The following is a 23,759-nucleotide window of genomic DNA, read 5'->3' on the forward strand; positions in this document are numbered from 1 at the left end:
GTAGCTTTTAACTCTACTGACTGTCTACTCCTGCTGGACATTCTCCTCTCTAAGTTTTTGTGACACAGTTCTCTCCCAATCTGTGAGAAAGCACCATTACAGCCTCCTTTGCTGGGCCTTCATCCATATCACACCCACTAACAGTGGGAGATAGGAAGGCTCAGTCCCAGATCCCTCTTTTCACTTCACACTAATCTTACTTACTCCACACTAATCTTATTTAATGCTATCATCAGACTAAAGAATTCAGATATTGACAGCCAAATGATTCTCATATCCACATAGCCAGCCTTAACCTGCTTGCTGAACTACAGTGGTAGGTTACCTCTTGGACATCTACAAGGAGACATATATTGGACACCTCAAACTCAATATATCTGAAAAAGAACTCATTCTCTCTCTGGTTCCAAATCTCCCCATTTCCAAACTCCTTACTAGGGTACCTGCATCCTTCCTCTCACTTCAGCCTCATTCTGACACTCCCAATAGCCAATCCTTTGTCAAATCTTATCATTTCTTAATCCTCTCCTATATCCCCTACTCTCACATCACAGAATGGCAATTCTAGCTTGAGGCCTTTAACGCTTGTCACCTAACCTACCAGAATAGCTTTATAATTATTATTCATGTGTCAAGTCTCTCCCTACTCCAATCTTTCCTTCTTACTGCCAAAGGAAATTTTTTCAAAGCCAAATATAAGTCTATCCAGGTCACTCCCCAGCTAAATGAGCTATAGGAGCTCCCTATCACCCCCAGGATCAAATGAAAACTTCTCCATTTTACAATTAAAGCTTCTCAAACCTGACTCCCTTCTACCTTTCTTATCTTCTAACACTTTACTCCCCTCTAGTCATATAGGTCTACTTATTATGCCTAACTCAAAATGTTTAGGCTTGCATTTGTACCCTTTTAATGGCTGTTCCCTGTGCCTAGAATGTTCCATCTCTTTTGCTCTACTTCTTACATTTATCTGGTACCATTCAAGGCTCTATTCAAATCCCATCTTCTACAAGAGGTCTGTTCTAGTCCCTCCAGTTGCTAGGGCTTTCTTCTTTAAGATTTCTTTTCAACTTAAGTATTTTGTATTTTCATGTTATGTCCCCCTTTAAACAGTATGATCCATCAAAGCAGGGACTGTTTTTTTGTTTTGTTTTTTAACCTTTCTTTGTATCCAAGCACAGAGATAAAAATGCATCAAGTCCTATCTTTACTCCTATCAGGATTCAAGGAATTTTAGAATAACGAAAGTGTATAAAACCATATGCTAGATTTTATAAGTTAAAATAGTAAATATTTGTCAAAACATCACATTTATATTTCAACCAAAAATAATGTAGTTAGACTTACATGTCCTCTAATATCAATGTCAGCATATTTCTGTAGGAGGGCTCGAACAATTTCAACATGACTACCCCTGACAGCACCAACTAACACAGTGTCCCCACTCTGAAAAACAATGAATCAATTATGAGAAAGAATGAACTAGGATTTTCAATTTAATAAAACATCATACTTTCTTTAAAAAAAACAATTTGGAGCAAATTATATGTCTTTAGTGCTTCAAAAGATTTAGAATTTCATTGGCTCAAGGTACTAGCTCTGCCAATGTAGACTGCAATTCCTCCATGTCTTAGTACCTGAGTTTTATAACATGTTCTCAGAAAAAAAACAGTTGATAACCTAGCTTCTTATAAGCCTCTCTAAACTTAGCAAGATTGCTTATTGGACATCAGACAACCAAAGCTTTTTCACTTTTAAAAACCTGCAGAAGTTTGCATCCTGCTATAGAATACTACCTATGCAACAATGAAGCACCAGAGAGTGTGTTAGGGAAAGGCAAACTGCCATTACCAATAGAGCTGCCAGTACATAACACACAAATTTGGAAATTATAGTATGATCAAAATATGTTGGAATAATGATTCAATGATAAGTGCAAAAAAAAAAGGGTAACAGTCACTGTGAAATCTAGAAAAATCAGTTAGTTAGACAATAACACCCAGTCGGTGTGATTCAGTTCTGGTTCAATGAGTAATGCTTCTTCCATTCTCCTCCACCATGATCCCACAGTGGAGAAGGGTAACTTCTTAGAAGTATAAGAGGGGAAAATGGGAATTATTTTGGTTGGACAAGATATTTAAGGTTTGGTCGCCAGAAATCAATTAACTCGATTTCGAAATAAAACAGACCCAAGTCAGGTGAACTTGTATAGTGGTTTAGTTATACTTAGTTAGCAAGGTTGAAGGTAAGAAAATGAGAAAGAGAAACTCTGGCCCGGATCAGAGGCCTGGACCAGGGAGGTTTCAGAGACCCCAGCAGAGGAGGCACGGAGATGGATTAAACAAGGCTTCTAGCCACAAGTCCTCTAAGAAGAGAGGCCTCCTTGAGGATAGAGCCTCCAGAAACGCCAAGGGAAAAGAAAAAGAGTCAGCCTAACTTACCCACATGACAATTCACAAGGAAGCAGTCTGAGGTCTCACCCCAGCTTCTACAACACCAAGTTCAAAGCGCCAAAAAAAACCACACACAGGAAGTTACAATCATATTTAAAAGATAGCAGCTTCCGTCACTTCCTATGTTCACCTCCAGTTTCACGTGGACAAATGGCAGCCTCAACACTGTTTTGGACTGCCCAGGAGGCAATCGCTTGTTTTCAATTTGTCACTTACTATCAAATGTGGGTCACAGACCTCCCCTTACCCACTTAATTCTAATTTGGTTGGGGTGACATTATTTCTGGTGGCTAAATTCTAAAGAATGAATGAGGGTGAGCTAATTCCATTTACACAGAAGGCTACCATGCATTCTTATGAAAATACTCCTTATATAATTATCTTACTACCTTTTGCCCTCATAACTATGTTCAGAATATAATTTCTGATCATTAACTTGGATCTCTCAACTATTCTGGTACTAAGAAAAGAATATCCTAAAGAACAGAAATAAGTATTTGGTTTTTGTGACAGAAATATCCCATACTGGAGATTAATAAATTAATTTTCTGATTTATAAATGAGTTTTGTGTGATTTCAGGACAATGTTGACTCAATGATGAAAGAACTGTCCATTGAGATCACATGAAAATTTGGAACCACAGTGACAAAAAGAATTTAATGCCAAAAAGACTCACCCAAAAGAGTCAGTTGGACTACTTTTATAATTTTTTTTTTATTAAGAACCCTTACCTTCTGTCTTAGAATCAACACTATATTTCATTTTCAAGGCAGAAGAGTAATGAGGGCTAGGCAATGGGGGGGCTAAGTGACTTGCCCAAGATAATGTAACAAGGAAGCATCTGAGATCATATCTGAACCCAGGACCTCCTTTCACTAGGCCTAGCTCTCAATACACTGAACCATCTAGCTGCTCCCTTCTCTCACTCTTTATGACAATATGCTATATAATACTTAAACAAGAATAGAGACAAAAACACACAAAAAAAACTACCTTAGGATAAGTTCCCCATAGCTCATCCATACTAAAATCCAAATGCTAAATGACCTATCTAGACCTCAATATGACACGGTCAACTATCCAGAACTGTCAAGAACCAGGAGTCAAAGCACAACGAAAGAAGCCCCGTGGGTAGCTTAACAGGGTCACAAAGTCCATGTGTCCAGATTCATGCACCTTATTCATACTAGTGCTTATTAAATTGTCCACACAGAATCTACTTATTTTTATTTGATATGCAATTCTAACAAGCCTCATTATCTAGTCTCTAGGAGCAGAGAAGGACACCAGGGCATAGCAAAGAAAGGCCTGATCTTGGAATCAAGAAGATCAGGGTTCAAATCCTGTCTCTAACACATTATTAGCTATGTGACAAAGGGCAAGACATTTAACCTATCAAGCTCCTGAGAGCATATAAGTTACAGATGAGCTGTTATACAACAGCAGTCAAAACCTGTGAAGAACATGACCTATGACTCCACAGAGAATAAACTACCCTGAATAAATGTAAACAGGAAAAAAAAAAAAAAGCTCTAACTTTCCTGAAGGAGAAATTGCATGTGGCCCTGGGCCATCTCTGGCCCTATCCCTTCTTTGCTCTGTTTCTACATAATACCAGGTATAGCCTAGCCTGGTGTTGGTGAAGGGATCCACAATGTCACTTTGTTCAGCAGCCTCCCAGGAGGATTGGCCTCTTGTGAACAAACTCCTCCAATTAACCTAATAACTCTAATAAAAATCTATTAATAGCCAAGCTGGCATGAGCCCCTTTCTATGGTATTTCAGTATTCTCTCAGCATGCCACCTTACAATTGGCATAATTAGGGCAGAACAGATCTGCTCCCTTACAATAATCAATATCCTATGTGGAGGGAGTCTGTCTAATGGAAATATTCTACAATAATTAAACCATATGTCCAAATATTGCTCCTTTGATGAAGGCAAAGAGCAAGCACGCCCATACCACTCAAAAAAGTAAAAATTAAAAGTGGATAAAAATATTTGGAACCAGCTGTCTAGTTTAGCTGAAACATAACATGTAGGAAGTAAAAATAAGGTTAAGTACAGACAGGTAAATGAGAGTCAGATTACATAGGGCATTAAATTCTAGGCTGCAAAAATTTACCTATTTTAACCTAGAGGAAAGGTTTTGTCCTAAATTTTTTTTTGTATTATAGACCCCTTTTAACTACAATGAAACCTATGGACTCTTTCTCAGATGTTTTTAAATGCATAATATAAAATTTATATTATTACCAAAAAATTATATTGAAATAGTTATCAAAATATTTATTAAAACAAGTTTTCAGATCCCAGGTTAAGAACTCCTATATACTTAGGGGTAAAAAGAAGTAATAGAAGATTTTTAAGTAGAGTATTAACATGATGAGACCCATGATTTAAGTTATATGATAAATGGATTAGAGATAGCAGAAGGAATATAGCAAGGAGATAGCAAGGAGACCAATTAGGAGGCTATTATAATGGTCTAAGGCACTGATGGTGAACCTTTTAGAGATGGAGTGCTAGGTGTGCTAGGCCTGCCACCCTCCCCCCCCCCATACAGAGTGCCAGGACCAAGTGCTGGGGCCCACCCCACCCCAACCTCCAGGACTGCCCCCTTACCCCAGATAGAGGAGGGAGGAAGTGCTCTCATTAGGCTGCTGGGCAAGGTGGGGGGGGGGGGGAATGATGAGAGGCATGTTTAGAGAGGGGAAGAAGAGTGGTCCAAGCACTCAGCTCCCCTTCAGTTCTGCTCCCCTCAGTTCTGTGTCATGCTGTGAGCTATGCTTCCCTAAACATATCTCCTCTCCAACCTGTATGTTTGGAATTGGGGAGATGCCATTTAAAAGTATGTTACAAATTTCCTATGGACACGTGGGGACTATGAGACTACATTTCTCGTGATTCCTATGGGTTTCTGGTTTCCGATTTAAGGCATGGGGACATATAGCGTCCCCACGTATGGGGCAGTTTAAATTCGGAGGGGGGCCTAGAAAAAGCCTCTTGGTTTTCCTGGTTAGCTGGCTGGTGTACACAAGAAAGAGGATGGGCTCCGGCGGTAAATTTAAAAGATTGTCATGCGCGGTCATAGATATATTCACCAACAAGGCCCTGGCTATTAAAATATTAATTTCTCTTATACTATATGTCTTTATCATTTTTAATCGTAACAAACCCCACCATAGGAATCACCTTCACCATAGACTCAACAAGCTGCCATCTGTGCTACACCATCACACAGCATGTTAGCTCCCCTTACTCCAAAGAGGACAGGGGGGAAGCACTCCCATTGGCTGCTAGGCAGAGGGGTGGGGAAAGTGAGGCATCTCCTCAGGCTCATGGAGAAGGGCGAGGGAAATAACTCCACCCCAAATTGCACTACCTTTCTAGTAATGAACTCTGGTGGGCGACATCAGGCATGCCCACAGAGAGGGCTCTACATGCCCTTTCTGGCACACATGCCATAGGTTCACCATCACTGGTCTAAGGGATCTTAATCTTTATTGTGCTATAGAGTAGCCAAGTTAAAAAGTGGTTATAATAGATAAGAACTGAGTGGGGAAAAACATACTAAGCAATCATTGGCAATTCTGGAGAGGAGTTTCAGTTCAGTGTCAGGGGCAGAAACTAGAATACAGAATTAGAAAAGTAAAGAGAAAGTGAGGAAATGGAAGCAATGACTGCTGATGACTTTTTCTAATCATCTGATTGTAAAAGTAGAATTGCCATAGGATAATGCTTTGAGACAGCAAGGTTAAGAGCATGTTTGTTAAGGATAGAAGACATATGCAAACAGTGTCACAAAAGCAACAACTCATTTATATAGTGTTAAAGGTTTACAAAGTATACTAAATACATTATCTACTATATGTCTCATAATGACTCTATCTGGCATTATAATCCCATTTTCTACAGATCAGGAAACAGATGATAAGAGAGATAAAGTGTTTCTGAGTTGGAATTAAAACTCAAATCTTCAGGACTGCAGTGCACTATTCCCAACACTGAGCTGCAAGGAAAGAATCAGTAAATAACAAAAAAATCCAAGATTCAGGAAAGAGAACGGCCAAAAGAGCCAAAAGAAGATAATACCAAAGGTACAAGAAGGATTAACTTTGGCAAGAAGGGCCATAAAAGACCTCAGGAAAAGAAGAATAAGGAATGGTGTAGGTTTGCTGAAGGAGAACATGTCTATTTGGTGTCTCAATAGACAATGAAATCCTCTAATTTAAGGGAGGAGTAAAAGCTAGCATAGGGGGCGTAAGGAAAGAAAAGAAAGCTTGTTTACAGTTTCTGTGGAACATGTGACAAGGAGCCAATCAAAAGCTAAAAGATTACCATGAAGAAATAAGGGTCCAGTTTTATTGGTAACATAAATCCATAGAGGACCCAAATTAATTATATTACTTTTCCCAGTAATGTTCAACAATATAATACTATAGGGAGCAGCTGGGTGGCTCAGTGGATTGAGAGCCAGGCCCAGAGATGGGAGGTCTTGGGTTCAAATTTGGCCTCAGACACTTCATAACTGTGTGCCCCTGGGCAAGTCACTTGACCCCCATTGCCTAGTCCTTACCACTTTTCTGCCTTAGAACCAATACACAGTACTGATTCTAAGATGGAAGGTAAGGATTGAAAACAAAAAACAAAAAACAATATGATAGTATAAGAGTTAACTCAAGTCCATGAACTTGAATTTTTTAAAATATTTTGATAACTTTATTTGAACAAGATTAATTTCCTTTGTAATTCCTTTGTAACATCAAGCATTTGAACAGAATATTCAAAAAATGAGTCCATAAGTTTCACTAGACTGAAAAAGATTAAAAATCTCTGTGCTAGAAGAAACAAAGAGAATCTTTATAGAGCCCAGGTTAGAGTTTTGAGTGGCAGGGGCAAATGAATATGGAATTCTGAGAGTGGTAAAAATGTCAAATGAAACAATTAACAATGAAATCCAGGCTATGAAAAGAAAAGGCCAAGGTGAGGATGACGGACTGGGAGAATAGGAAAGATTAGAGGGGCTGGACAATGTAAAGCATATGTTTAAGAGAAGTGAGATTGAGGGAGCAATAAATAAGAAGTTGTGCTCAGAGAAATGAATTCCAGAATCAAAATCATAGATGAAACTGATCAATGAAATGTGACTATTCCTGTGGGTAGCTAAGTTGGAAAGAAAATCTGAGTCATAAAAATGGTGCTCAAGGTTGTATGAATAACATGTATACTAAAATACCTCAGAAACAGGGTAAGATTTAGAGTAGAGAAGAAAACTGTAAATCAAACTAGTATCTGAGAAGCACTTTGAGAAAAGAAGAGAAAGATCTGGAAGCTAATGTACTTGAACAAGAATTTTTACTAGTGTCTACAACAGATGCTTTACTTAAACTAAATTACTTAAAGAAAAACTTACTTAAAAGTAAGAAAAGTTGTTGGAACAAACTGTGTAGAAGTGGCAACAAATAGAAAATGCATCTATGCTTTCTCTTGACCCAGTGTGTCAGAGACTTAAAAGGAAATATCCCATACTCTACTGGAAAGACAAAGATGTGTTATTTTCTAGAAGGAACCAAATTTCAAATCAGTGTGAGAAGATGGAAAGAATATGAAAGTAGGAAATCTAGGATGAAGAAGGAAGGAAAGGTGAAAGGGAAGGGAAACAGGAAGAAAGGGGGAAGGGGAAGGGAATGTACTAAGTATCCCTACTTAGGGCACTTAAACTATTAGATTGAGAGCAATCAATATTAAATTGTTGATTTCTGTGGTGGTATAAAGTGAGCAAGATAATTAAGGATCATCATATACTAATACATAAGGTCTTTAACAAAATCACAAACTTTGGCATAAACTGAATAGTTTTGAATGGTATCAATTTCAAAATGTGTTTTTAAATGATGATAAACACTAAATTTAGAGAGATAACATAGTAGTAGAAGATCCATCTTTAGACTTCTACAAATTGACTGTAACCTAGGACAAGTCAGTTAAAATTCTCAGTGCACCCAGGATACTCTCTATCTGCCATTTTCCCATTTGTACTGAAAAAAACGGCTTTTCTCCCTAGGAGCTCCCTAAGATGGAGAAATCACATTTTGGTTTTAAAAAAGCAAGCAATTTTGCATTTTCTGCACATATGTTTATTTCTTTCAGTAGAATGTGAGCTTATCAAAGACAGGGACTGGTTCTTGCTTGTCTTTATATTCCCAGAACCTAATGTAAAGCTTGGTACACTGTAGAAACTTAACAGATCCTTGCTGAATTGAAATGAATTAAAAGAAACTTGCTAACCAATAGCAAAAAATATATATACTGAGCATCTGAGAATCCAAGAATATGTAACACAGATATATGGCATTTTCTAATCAACTTCATTTATTAATGTGTTTATTCCTCTTTGGGAAGAAATGTTTATGATCCATCACTTACCCTATCAGGAATATTCACATATGTTCCAGCATCAAGTAAATCCTGTACAATTTCAATGTGTCCCTCCTTTGAAGCAATCATCAAAGCTGTATTTCCATCTTTATCTGTTAAATTCACATTTGGGTTCCTTTTCAAAATTTCTTTTACTGACTGTGTGTAACCACCCTTTACGGCCACAATAAGGGCAGTCATTGAATTCTTTTTTTTAAAAAGAGAGAAAGAGAAAGCTTATTAGTGCATATTGAAAAGGACCACTGATATTTCTAAGGTTATTATTCTCAACAATCTGATATACCTGACAAAAGTCCTTTTGTCCCCCAGTATTAAAGTGCTCAAGGAAACAAAAAAAATCAAAAGAAATACTAAAGCTATTTCCATGACTTTGTGATCCCATTGATATAGGAATTACAACCTATCTATTAATAATAAAGAAATTAAACTCAGTTTTTTAAGATTCTTTCATTTTCTTTGGCTAACAGTCTCATTACCTTTTGTTTTGTTTCATGTTTTTCATGTGTTTCAAGAGTTAAATATAGACTAACACAAGTTATTTTCTTGTCATACAATTAAGTTTTAAACAACAATCTAAACTATTATTTTAAAACATAAATCAAGGGGGAAGCTGGGTGGCTCATTGGATTGAGAACCAGGTCTAGAGATGGGAGGTCCTATCTAGCCTCAGACACTTCCCAGCTGTATGACCCTAGGCAAGTCACTTAACCCCCATTGCCTAGACCTTAATACTCTTCTGTCTTAGAACCAATACATATTGGCTCTAAGACAAAAGGTAAGGATTAAAAAAAATAAATAAATCAAGATATGGCATACATAAATCAAGATGTGACAATATGCTGCTCTAAATAAAACTCAAAAATACATTATTAATTCCAAATTAATACCATAATGTTTTTACAAAACATATTAAGAAAAACTGCATAAATATCTAACAATTTCAAGTCAATATCAATAAATGTAATATATTTGATCTTTCGTATTAATTTTAAAACATATCAGTCAATATATCTCAGCAATTCTACTTTTTCTAAAATAAGGCTCTCTTTAAAGCAGCGATTCCCAAAGTGGGCGCTACCTCCCCCTGGTGGGTGCTGCAGTGATCAAGGGGAGCAGTGATGGCCAAAGGTGCATTTATCTTTCCTATTGCTATTAAAGTTAAAAAAAAATTAATTTCCAGGGGGCTAAGTAATATTTTTTCTGGAAAGGGGTAGGCCAAAAAAGTTTGGGAACCACTGCTTTAAAGGAATAACAATACAATGGTATTCTAAATGAATTACTGTCTTTCCCACACACCTAACCATCTAAAAGGAAATCACTTTGTTTTGATCTTTTACTCTTTTAAAAAAAGGTATAATATTGTCTCTAGTGGGGTTTAATTTCACTTCAAGTTACAAAATTTCCATACAAGGAACTGTGATTTTCTCTTTGGACTACCTGTATGACCTTAGGAAGTTATTCAGTTTCTCACAATTATCTCTGAACTCAAGCCTAAATCCTATGGTTCTTAGGATTCTATTATAATTGCTTATGTAGCTAGCACTTTATAAATCTGTAATATATAAAAAATGGTTACTATAATTATCTAGATCTTAAGTTTCAAGAACCAGTTAAGAAATATATATGAAATGGAGGTAGCTAAGTGGCTCAGTGGATGAGAGGTCCTGGGTTCAAACCAGATTTCAGATGTTTCTTACCTGTATGACCCCCCGGCAAATCATTTAACTGAGGATGGAATCAACAAATTCCATAATGTTCTTCAATTTAAAAAATCATTCTGTCTTCATGTAAAGTAACATGCAATACTAAGGGTCTGAAAAATGCTTACTGAATTAAGTAGTCAAAGGCTTAAAGAAACAAAAGGTTTCTGCAATTGCCTAAAATCATGTTATATTTCTTAGAATTTTATCCTCCTTTAGGGAAGGTAGGAAGCTGACCTTAAAGAAGCTAACCTTGATCAAAGAATTAGGTAGTGAATTATCCTTATTGTAATCTTATAGCAAGGGGGGGGAAGATAAAAAATGGTCATTTCTTCTGTAAAATCCTTTAGCACTATACCTATACCCCTAACATCCATTTTTAGCATTGTATTACATGCTGCTTTATACTATTCACGAAACATATACCCCAATTAAAACACCTCAAAGGAAAATTTTATCTTAGGTTCCTCTTTAATATCTCAAAGCTGTGTTATTTAAAATCACTTGGGATACTTGGAACTACATTTCCCGTGATCCCCAACGGGTTCCCTGTTTTGGATTACGTCTTTAAGGTGAGGGACGGCTTTAAACATTGGGAAGTGACTTTGAACTTCCTCTTTAGCTACCTGGGCTCGCGAAGATACGAAAAAGGTAAAATGGTTGAGGCGGCAGTTTGAATACTTATAGGCCCTTGGTCTAATGATTTTTACCTCTACTAGCATGGCTTTTATTAAAATACTATTCTCCCTTTTAATATCTGCCTTCATCATTTTTAATAACAACAGTTTGGCCAACCAGAAGGTCGAAATTCAAACTCTCAATTTTTCAGATAGCCTAACAAGATCCTTTAGAGCCATACCTGCCTTTTGGCCATCTTGCTCACCACTTTCGAGCAATTTTTTAAAAAAGGAAAGTAGCAACAGCATGTTTTTGCCTGCTGTGGGACTCAATCAGCAAGCTGAGCCCGACCCACCTTGGGCCACTTCTGGCTTCTGGGTGCCCTGCCAGCGCCTCTGCCGCTGATCTTTCTGACTCCTGACCTGGACTCCATTCCTGCCTGGCCCACCAGTACAGACTGCAGCCTCACGTTCCTGCCTGTCCTGATCTCTGCCGAATTCCCAGCCCACCAGAGCAGACCGCTTCTCTTGATCCTGCCTCACTGGTGCTGCTTGTCCTGTTCTGAGTCCAGAATCCCGAGCCCCAACAGCGATGACCCCTGGCTGCCACTTTCACTACTTTGCCCAGCTCTGACTTGTTGAGATCTCAATCTTCGGAGACTGTTGCAGCTGCTGCTTAAGATTTGGTATTGCCCCCCTTCCCCTCCCCCCCCACTCTCTTGGTAACGGCCTGCATTCTAGCCTCCACGTGATTTCTCTAAAGGCCTATTTAGGTACCCCCTCACCCCCCACAAGCTCTCCACATGGGTATTTTTCTAAAAACTGACCTAAGCTTTTCTCTAGCCCGGAGCCCACGACCCCACGTGGACGCTAGTGTATGAACCTTGAACTAGTGATTACTCTTCATCAGGCACATGGCCTATTCAAACTTTTTGTGATTATTAAACTCAAACTCAGGGGAAGAAATTCACCCCATACCTGCTTAGAACTTTGAACTTTAAAAAAACCCTTATGTTTAAAGCAGAGACTGATTATAATACCCTGAATTAGAACTTTAAAATGGACCAGAGGTGGATTTTAAAACCTCAGTTTTTGTTTCTGTTTTAAAGAGACTCTGTATCTTTCTGTATTTTTTTTTTTAATTTTAAACCCTTAACTTCTGTGTATTGACTTATAGGTGGAAGAGTGGTAAGGGTAGGCAATGGGGGTCAAGTGACTTGCCCAGGGTCACACAGCTGGGAAGTGTCTGAGGCTGGATTTGAACCTAGGACCTCCCGTCTCTAGGCCTGGCTCTCAATCCACTGAGCTATCCAGCTGCCCCAATCTTACTGTATTTTGCTGATTAGTTTTGTGAATTAATCTTGCTTATTTCGTTGATTTTCCTGTTGCACTGAATCATTTTAAGTTAATGAAGTTCATGGCTGATAGATTAATTCTGTGTGTGATTTTATTGTAACTCCCAAATAATGATAAAAATCTATTAGAACCGGTAGAAGAGGTTTTTTGACGGTATAGTTTGATATCTGGTACTCATATTATATTTCCTAATTTATTTCAGTTTCATTTTTACTGTAATCAAAAACAATGCTGGGTTCTTGTACCATTTGAACATCTTACACATTTTAAAATTGTAAATTGCCTTACGTATACTGGATTTATAGGAGCATATGTCTTAAGTTTTTATTCTATCTTGGTAATTGTGTGCAACCTTGGAGATTTTGATGCCTTAAGATTTAAATTGTAATCTTGCGAGAGGTCTTTTAAAAATTTACTTTAGATGCCTAGAACCCTTCTGTATAAATTATAAGGTTTTTATGTATTTATTTTAAAGAATTGTTGTCTTAAAGGATAAGCTTTATATATTTTATTGTGAAGAATTATTGTCTTATACATATATTTTTTTGATGTTAGTCTCTATGCTTTTATCAGAAGGATCTAGAATTCCTAAGGATAATTTAGACCAGAAGGTTTTTTTTAATATCAGATTTTTATATGGAAGCAGTAACAGAATTTGTTGAGAAACTCTTAGCCAAGGTTTAAAAATTGTAACAAGTATATAATATTTTTAAACATCATTGTTTATTGTTTTAAAATGTGTTGTTACAAATTATGGTACTCTATTTTAATGTGCATTGTGAATCTGCTATTTTGTAAAACCCATTACACTCACAGAAAATCTCATTTTTGTGTAACAAAACCTTTCACTAGTTCTAAGCTATATATAAATATATATATGATTCTTAAAACATTCTTTTTTAATTGGAGCAAATGATTTTTCCTTTTTCTCATCTTGTATTGGAAGTACATATATAATCATTATTTATCCTTTTTTTTTTTATTTTACAGTGATATAAACTTAATGCAAATACCTGAAGAGCCTATGGGACTGTGATTTACTGCCTCTCTGTTTGATTCCGGGAGAAGTGCCGAGCCACATGGTCACAGAGATTTGACTGAGAATCTGCATGAATTGCAGGAGTTCTATGCCAATGCTTGAAGGGCTTGAAACTGGGGCTTGAGTTTTGGAGTCAGCTTTTCTAACGCTTAGAGGCTCAGTCCCCCTCAACTTAAATTCCTAGTAAAGCATCTAAGATTGGTTGTTTATTGGCTCATTTCACTGAGAAGTTGAAGGCAATCAGATCAAAGAAAGGCATTTCCCTTATTTCTCTCTCTATAGAGAGAGAGAATGGCAATTTTTCTGTAGTCCTGGCCCTGAATGGGTACTTGCAAACTGCTTAAATCACTTTAATTAGGCCTCAATTCAAAGGCCTGTTATAAGTTTATTTTCCTTACATTTTTTGCACATTTTACATTTCATTCACAAGTTAACTTTTTCTCCTTTTTTTTGAATTTTATTCTTTTTATTTTTTTTTATTATTTCTTTTGCCAATTGATTTCATGCACCCCCGTGACTCACTCAGCCATGCATCCTTGGCTGACCTTTCCAGGGGAGTAATGTGTTATTTAAAATTTTCCTCAGTGGGGTGTGTGTTAAGTTTTTATAATCATAATGTCTGAATTATAATCTATATTGCAAGTCAATTTTTACTCCTTTAGGAGTAATCTCAGGGGGGTAATGTATAATTCTCAGAAGAAAATGTATGTTTTGTAATCTATAACGCAAAGTTTAAATTCTTTGAGAATAATTTCAGGATAAGGATTTTGCCATCTCCCCAGAATCCAGATGATGAACGTGTTTGGTGGAGGCACCAAAGGATGCCCAAAGAACCTTCACTGGACCATGAAGACCAAATTTGAACTTTGGGGTGCAGTTATGAACTATGGGGGTTGAACGAATTGAATGCATTTATTTTGAATGGACACTCTTATGCCAGTGGGGGACTGCCCCAAATTGGCTTTTTGTCAACGCGGCTAGCTTTTGTCCCCTTTTCTTTTGGTTTAAGATCCACTGAAAAAGACCAGTCTTTTTCAACGGATCTCAGGGGGGTAATGTGTTATTTAAAATCACTTGGGATACTTGGAACTACATTTCCCGTGATCCCCAACGGGTTTCCTGTTTTGGATTACATCTTCAAGGTGAGGGAAGGCTTTAAATATTGGGAAGTGACTTTGAACTTCCTCTTTAGCTACCTGGGCGCGGGAAGATACAAAAGATAAAATGGCTGAGGCGGCAGTTTGAATACTTACAGGCACATGGTCTAATGATTTTTATCTCTATCAGCATGGCTTTTATTAAAATGCTATTCTCCCTTTTAATATCTGCCTTCATCATTTTTAATAATAACAAAGCATTATGTGGCACACAATATTTGTCACATAATATATAATTAAAAGGCATATGTTGTTAACTTTTTTAATGTAAAATAGTGAAAAGTTTCACCTTTGATTCCTTGATAACTTTAATCTGTTTGCCAAGAGGGAACATAAGCCATATGCTAACAAGCATAAATACATCATTAATTTTAAAATATTTTAGAAAGTCTTTTAATGTAGTATACAAACTATAAGGTATAAAATAGGATACTCTGTATCTTCTTTATGGCTCTGATGGTTATTTTGTATACTACAAAGAAACAAAATCTTAAAAACTATGGATTTAAAAATAATTTGAATTATTTTTCTGCTTGACTTGGAAACTTTAAGTTTTACCACTTACTAAAATTAGTTTTAGCTCAGAAAAATATTTATGTTAACATTAAATCCCTAAATGCAAAAATGTTTAATGCAACATGTAAGTAAGCAACTATCTTACTACTTTAAAGGAAACTTCTTTTCATATTAATTCCATCTAAATGTGGAAAACAACTTCATATATAAAAATGTTTATTTTCACTGCCAAAAATGTAATCATCTTTCTCCCTAGATAAATAAAAACAAGAAGTCCTATGGCTTTTCGGTTTTCATTCACACACATACACAAACACTTAAAAAGCACACACAACTTACAGCTCCTTCCTGATCAACATCTGCTCCCATGCGTAGTAAGTACTTAACACATTCCAAATGGCCCTTTCGTGCAGCCCACACTAAGGGGGTAGTTCCAAACTGTAAGAAAAAGTGTAAGTATATTAAATATTATATATATATATATATATATATATGCATACATATATACACACCTATATACACACACATATTATGTTTATAAATATATATATATAAAACATCAGTAAAAAAAATCCACATTTTTAGCAAAATCATGCTTTGAAATAATTTCTGTAACTCTTCATGTCAGTCCTAGAACTTCATTTCATCACTTTAATCATATAAATTCATGCTTCACTTGGGCTCTATATTATCATCTGAATCCAAAAAACTAGAGTCCCTAAATAAATATCTTAAGAACAGGAAACAAAACCAACACCTTATGAAACACAGAACCCTAAGAATTCCCATGAGAACATGGAAGATCTTCCCAAAAGGTTCAAAAGAAATTAAAAAGGCAAATATGGCAGAATTTATGGCCTGCATGGCAGAAATAGAAAAACGTGGATCCACAGTGATGAATCTCTCCAAAGAAATCTGTAAAGTGGCATAGTGCTCTACCAAATGAATTTTTGTTGTTTAGTGACTTCTTCTTCAAAACTCTCAACCAAAAAGCTCATGAGCAATAGGAATGAAGCCCCTCTAACAAAGCCAGTTCTCCCTGAGAGTATCTTACCATTGCTTGGATATACCAAGAAGGTCCTAATAGAAACTCTAAACTGATTAGATGTTTCCCTTAAATAAACCTACCTTATCAGTGCAGTTGACTTTAGCTCCATGTTTCAGTAACAAATATACAATATCTGCATGACCTCGCCCAGCAGCCCAAATTATTGGATATACATTGTATTGCTGAAACATTAAAAACATAAAAAAAAATCTTAGGCATAAGAAGTCACCTTATATAGTTATATGTTTTGTACATTAATAGTTTTACATTTCTATTTAGCAAATACTTATGCAATTAGTATGCAGATAACAAAAATACTCAAAATAAGCGTCAAAAAATCAAAATCAAATCTATCTACTGCATAACCCCTCACAAACACATTATGCTAAGGAATAGTCTAAATCAATGATGGGCAAACTACGGCCTGTGGGCCAGATGCAGCCCCCTGAAATGTTCTATCTGGTGTGGGACATTATTCCTAATCTGATGAATACAATGAGTAGGATACAATACAATGAAACTCGAAAGAGTTGCCTTAGAAACAGACTGACAGATGAGCATTTCCTTTCCTTTGGCCTTTCCTTTGGTCCCCCAGTGATGGGCAAATATCACTGGTCTAAATTGTTAATAAAAATGAAGAATTTACAATCACCTTGAAGAATTTTATAAAAGCTAATATATTTCAAGTAACTAGTTCATTAAGTATAAGTCATAAGAATGTGAAAGCTCTCTTTACCAGTCTTTCAAAAATTTTAGATAGAATTTATTGCTCATTATGATTAGTAGGAATTAAAAATGGATTAAACTCCAAAAATTACTTATTTTGGGGGGGTGAAGAGACAGGATTTCCTTATTTCGCTCAGGCTATTCAGAGGCCCAATCCCACTGCTCATTAGCACAGAAGCTCTGACCTGCTTTGTTTCTAATCTAAGCTAGTTTATCCCACCTAAAGCCATATGGTGCTCTTTTGCTCCTATGAGCTCATCATATTGGTGCTAGACTTAGTGGTCACTCAATGTGGGAAGCCAATAAGAGACTAGATAAAAATCTGAGACTCCTCTTTTGACCCTTTTATGATCCTTGTAATTTCTTCTTGAAAAGTATTATGACCTTATTGAAAAGCTTTAAGTTTCTATCAAACCTGAATTTAAAGGGTTAACACTGTTAACACAGCAAGGAATGCTGCTGCCTGTTATAGCCAAGGCCAAGATACTCCCCAACTTGGCTTTCTGATAAGAAGCCAGTCAAAATTCAGCCTTGGCCTTGGTCTATTCTGAAGCCAATGTTTTATGTTTTGATGGATGTGACATAATTTGTAACTTCTATGCATCTGCAAAGTTTTGGGGTGGTTCTTTTGTGTGAAATAAGTCTTGAAATATATATAATAAACTCCATGCTCCTGGAGCCAGAGCTGGAAGCATGAGGTAAGAGACAACTCCCTTGCCCTGTCCTTATTTCCTTATCAACTAAACTGTCCTTATCAGAGATGATAAAGAGATCTCCACAACTCAACAGGCTTTATTAGCCCAACTGCAGCTCAGAAGTTCTAAGTTCAAGCAATACACAGATTCCAAATTCTTACTAGCAGGGATTATAAGTATGTGCCACCATGACCAGCAAGAATACTTACTATTTAAAATATTAGCATTTTACTTTTATAATTGTCTTACAAATAACATTAAAGTCGTATCATGGTCACTGGTAAAAATAATGAGCAAATAATCTGAGAAAATAAATTTTCACTATCTCCTGTTCATGATAATCTTTAGCAATCTATCTGTCCTGTGGCTGTGAGGAAATTTTCTTAAATGGAACAATTATTTCATCAACATTTATTTTTATGTAACAGAAAACATAAACTCTAATTAATGTCTAATACTCCAGAGAAAATCATTTATTTTTACAAATGATTTTTAATGAAAGCTTACCAGTCCAGTGACATTTGGATTGGCACCTTTTGAAAGGAGCAAGTCTACTACTTCCGTACGGCCTTTATAACATGCCCACATAAGAGCTGTCCATCCTCCCTAAAAAAAAATGAAAATTAAAAAAAAGAAAATTATTAAAACTTCTATTCCTTCCCACAGATATTTATCCTATGATAATTCCATAGCCTATGAAATAAAAGTACTTAATATAAAGATACTACTAATTCTAATGATGGTGAGAAGAGGTAGAAGAGTAAAAAGCAGTATAAGGCTATGCAGAATTGAAATGATATTCCTTAGGTTATCACAAAATCTACAACAGTACAGGGAACAATAATTAGGTCTACTGGCAGGATTATAATTATACTGGGGTTTTATAGGTAATAGAATTTTTAAAAAGAAGGGTTGGATAATCTAATTCAATCATTTCTTTTTATAGATGAGAAAACTGAGGTCCAGATATATCAAGTAAATTGCCCAAAGTTACACAGTTATAAGGAGCACAAATATGATTGTACCTTGTCTTGTACCATGACTCAAAATCTAAATACTTTCTATTATATCCCACTGCCTCTCTTTATTCTAGTTCTATACTCTAAGAGCTCCACTACAGTATTTAACTAATGGACCTTGTTGGACTGATGCTTCTTTGCATCAAGCATTTCTCACCTATCCAGAAGTCTTGCTGGTAGCTCTGCAGATTGCTTCTGAGTAGCTAAGTCGTATACTCCCTGCTTCCAAAGACATTTTGAAGATAACAGGCTATCACATCATTTTAGCTACCAGGATGCAATTATCTTTAGACTCTCTTTTTCCTTACAGGGGAATGTTTCAAGATACCATGCTAGTATACATCATTATTTTGGAATGATCTCTTTAAACCCTCCATACCTAAAAGGATATCTTGTTCTCTAGGAGATTAAGTTCATACATTTATTTATTAAGAGTCTGCTAGGTACCAAGTGTCATGGATACAAAGATTCCAGTAATACTGACATTTAAGACTGGGGGAAAAGAGAAGAATATAATGAAAAAAGCATTAGACTTAGATCAAATCCAACTCCTCTAACACTTCTTAACTGTTTGGCCCTGATCAAATAATTTCGCTTCCCAAAGCTTTAGTTTCCTTATCTATAAAGTAATAAAAAGTGAACTTTTAGCATTTATAAATATTAATGGTTAAGGCTTACAGGCATTTCAGTCTCATATTTATTACATTTTACAGGGTTAAACAATCAAATACTTGATAAAAGTGAGATCATAATATCAAATCTAAATAATCTAAATAAAATGAGCATTGCTTTATTAAACAGATCACAAGGAAATATTGTGTATGAATTAATAAGGAAGCACAACTGCTTCTCACTATATTCACAGGAGTTCATTCTGCATATATAGCCTAACTGGTTATATGCTCTCCATCTGATAACAGTCCTATACCATTAACTTCTTCATCAGGTTACCATACTTAGGACTGATCTTTCATTTAGAGAACATAATATTGTTATACAACTATCAAAGTAACTAAGTACACTTTAATCTGGTCAAGTTTGCAGAATAGCCACTGTTTAATTCCTTCAGGACCAACAGACTTTCATTCAAGGCACAAAGCAAGGACACTGTTATTTGTTTTCCATTCAACTGAAATTTTAGGTGATAATTATCAGGAGGTTATGCACAGTCAAGGCATGGTATTAATTACTACCTTCCATGGAGCCATTTAAGTAAATAGCCAGGTCTTTTGGTTGAGGGTCATGTTTGATTCTATTTCTCATTGTGTTCCTAAGAGAACAGGGGGGTAGCCAACTCAGATCAGCTGATGCCAGAAGCCTCGATATATGAACTACCTGACTGATGTCTGCTATGCAGGTTCAATGAATCCCCACCGCCATTTTATAGGGGAGATACAGGCTAATTCTTAGTGGAAGATGTAGTCGTCTCTTGCATTTTTTTTTTAATTGATTTAAGACTTTGAGAGTAATATTGAGAACCAGACTTTTCTTTAGGTGGAAAGAGATGCAAGGAAAGAGTAAACCATTTACTGTATCTATTTTCTGACAAAGAGTCATTTAGACTTATCCATAAGATCTAAGTCTATAGTCATACTGGTTATTACATTCTTGGTGGAATTTGTGATATGGAATCCCCATGGGAATTGCAAGATAAAAAGAGTATTTTCCTCAGATATTACTGAAGTCCTATGATTCTGTATTTTAAATTGTACAGAAAGTAGTCCCTTCTCCCAGTTGTCTATAAACAAGGATACACATTTAGTCCAATTAAAAGGCAATCCTACCCCTGTGGTACTACTTACAACCTCATTTATATTGTCCAGTGTTTTCATCAGAGATCCAGGCCACCCTAAACACTTTTATGTTTGGCTTCATCCAAGACAGACTGCAATAGGAAATTATATTTTATGTGTGCATGTGTGTATAGACATACACACACACACACATATATATGTATATATATACTGTTGCCATCAGCAGGCATAAAGCCCTTTTAATTTCTACATTTTTCATACTTCAAAAAATGAGTCTTTTAGACAGGACAGAGGCATAACCCTTACCCATTATGATACCTAGAGATATAGGTCTACTATTGGAGGATTTATTCCTATCACCTTTTTACATATGAAAGAAATTATAAATAAATGTTACTCCTTTAGGATAGGGTTAGATTTGTGCGATATATTAAAAACTGTGGTTAAAATATGTCCTACTGGCTCAATTTTCTTCCAGATCTAGTATTTAAAGCCATATGAATCCAGAGTCATGCCATTACAGCATTTCAATGATCCCATCCTTTGATTAGAGTAAATGATCACAGAATGGATTCTCAAAAGTCATCAGGGCTATCATAATCAGGTTTTAAGGAATGTATGACTATAAAATAGGTAGTGTTGGATTGAAATACATTTCTAAAATGTTACTGTGTTAATCTGGCATACTGGAGAGGTCTCATTGGTAGCTTCCCTATAAACACACAGGCAATTAATTCTATATAGTTTTTGCAACTGGATAGCTTCTTCTGCTATCCAGTTAAAAATTAGACAATTTTTAAGTGTGAAAGTCCAGTACACCTTTACAATCGTTAAAAATTTTAATCTACTTATTCTGGAATTCACTTAATTATGGATTGATGGAATTAGTAAGTGGGGCTTAATAATTTAAAGTATAACTATTAGTTTTCTTTTTCATTGCTTCATTTTCAATTATTTCTGTTTCAACTATAAAATCACTACTCTTTTCATATTTTAAAAGTCTTAGAACCTTTTTAGCTTCCTCAGTATAACTCAGCTCCCAAAAAGTTTAACTAGTTTGCCATGGGTAGTCATAGTCACAATCAATAAACTTTATTCCCACTTTGTGCCAGGCACTCTTTTAAGCTGAATATAAATAAAAAAGACTATCTCTACCTTCAAGAAGTTTACAATCTAATAGGGGAAGACAATATATAAAAGGAAGCTGAAAGGGGTGGAGGTAGAGTGATTATCAGAAGTTGCCCAGCTGGGAACATGATGATCATGAAGCTGAAACAAAGCAGGGCAGTTGATAGAAAATGAAGATTTTGGCTGGATAGTTCTGAGTCTTCTATGAAGGGAAGCTTTGGGAGCTATTTACTGCTCTCCCTTCTAGCCCTCAAATCTGAGAGCCCTCAAACCTCAGCTGAGGGTGCTGAGGAGGAGAGTTAACAATGGCAGAGCCAGGCCTGGCCTTCCCAAGTCCAAATACAGCATTATTTCCACTATTCCAGAAGTTCTTGACCTAGAGTCCAAGAACTTTTTTCTAAAATATTTTTATAATTGTGTATTAATATAACTGGTTTCCTTACTCTTTTATGCATTTAAAAACAGTATTCTGAGAAAGGATCCATAGGCTTTACCAGACCATGAAAGGAATCCATCACAAAAAAAGACTTATTTCAGAGACACAGATGGTGAAAAGGAGGTACAGAATTCAAACTCTGGTTCTTTTATCCCAAATCCAACATTCTTGTCCTATAAGCTTCCAGTGCCCAGACAAATCAGTGCTATGAATCTACTTCCAGAAGTAATGATGAATAATGCTTCAGTTTGAGCAAGGGCATACCTAGCATCTCCAATAAGAAGCAAGAAACTCCTTGCTACAATATCAGGAAGAATAAGTTTTGTACATGTCTCTCTGAAAGAATGTAAGCTCTCTGAGAATAGAAACTGTTTCATTTGTCTTTCTAATCCCAGCTCCTAGCTAATACCCAGAACATAATAAGCTTTTCATATATGTATTCTGATTGACTGAGAAACAGCAATATGAATATTAATCAGCACTTAAAGTATTTTTATAGGATTTTTATTATGGACCAATTTAGAAATAGATATACATTTCTAAGGTTTTTCAATCAGTCCAATTTTATAGTCAATTGGCCAGGGATTGTTTTATCCACAACAGAAGATAACTGGACTAAATAAAAAGTTAAATTTAATAATTAGGTAACAACTGAACATTTTCAAATCAAATAAATAAGAATCTTTTTTGTTCATTTCTACTTTTTCTAAAAATGTAAAGACCATTTAATGAGAAATAAGAATCATGCTGCATAACTGAAAATTGTGTGGTATGCCTGAACTGAACTAAAAATGCTGAAATAACATCTTGAAGACTATAATCTTCAACACTGACATTTTTCAAAGGAAGGAGTGTAGAAATACTGCACTTCTTATCTCTCAAGTTCATACTTGTAGAAAACTAGAGTAATTTTTCCAAATGTTTTAAAATGCAGCATAGCAAAATGTAGTCAGAGCGGGTAGAGTCAAAAAGGCAGAGAAGGTTTTGGGACTCATCTGATTTCTGTCAAGTTACCCTCCAAAAAGCAATGATATAACAAATTCTGGAGAAGCATAACACACAAAAAGACAAGGTGAAGTAATTTTTTTAGCCCAAAACAAATTAGAAGGCCAGCATGAGGGATCTAGTGCACCAGGGTATAAATGGAGTACAGCATGCCAGGACAGCCCCACACCAAGGCAAAAGACCTTGGGTGCAACTGAAGCAGCCCAAGGTTTCTGAAGCTCCCCGCCACAGAGTGGAAGGGAGGTCAGACAAGTGCTTAGAAGGAGATTACAAGGGTCCTTCTGCTAGCTCTGGGGTAGAAGACTTTTGTAGTATTGCCCATACACAGATTCAGGTCACAGTCCTGGGGCACAGCTTCAGAGGGAAGAGGAACACCAACATACACCAGCACTTGCAGCTGTAGGGAGCAGAGGACCCTTATCAGAGTTCCAAGGGTAAAAGAGTGTTTGGGATTACTTAAAGACCAGGGCACAGGAAAGGAGAGTATTAAACACACCCCTCCTTACATCGTAACACCTTGGAAGAACTGAAAGCAGATAGATCCCCAGGGTCAGCACAAAATAGCTGAAGATTAGATCAGTGCTCCCTTCACCATAGTTAAAGAGCCCAACTTTAATAGTTTTTTAAACTAAAAGAAAAGAAAATTTCAGAAAAATGAGTAAACAACA

At 36.2% G+C, this 23,759-nt stretch overlaps 1 protein-coding gene across 1 annotated transcript in view; it reads right to left on the reverse strand.

Moving 5' to 3' along the window:
• KIDINS220 (kinase D interacting substrate 220) overlaps positions 1-23,759 on the reverse strand; it is a 176,621-nt gene that overhangs the window by 123,886 nt on the left and 28,976 nt on the right. Inside the window, exons 5-9 of the mRNA XM_044663618.1 lie at positions 18,257-18,355; positions 16,409-16,510; positions 15,620-15,718; positions 8,884-9,081; positions 1,348-1,446 (exon numbers count right to left, since the gene is read on the reverse strand). Coding sequence (XP_044519553.1) covers positions 1,348-1,446; positions 8,884-9,081; positions 15,620-15,718; positions 16,409-16,510; positions 18,257-18,355 — 597 coding nt within the window. The remainder of the gene's footprint in view (positions 1-1,347; positions 1,447-8,883; positions 9,082-15,619; positions 15,719-16,408; positions 16,511-18,256; positions 18,356-23,759) is intronic.

The sequence above is a fragment of the Gracilinanus agilis genome, chromosome 2, assembly GCF_016433145.1.
Source record: "Gracilinanus agilis isolate LMUSP501 chromosome 2, AgileGrace, whole genome shotgun sequence".
Classification (NCBI taxonomy): domain Eukaryota; kingdom Metazoa; phylum Chordata; class Mammalia; order Didelphimorphia; family Didelphidae; genus Gracilinanus; species Gracilinanus agilis.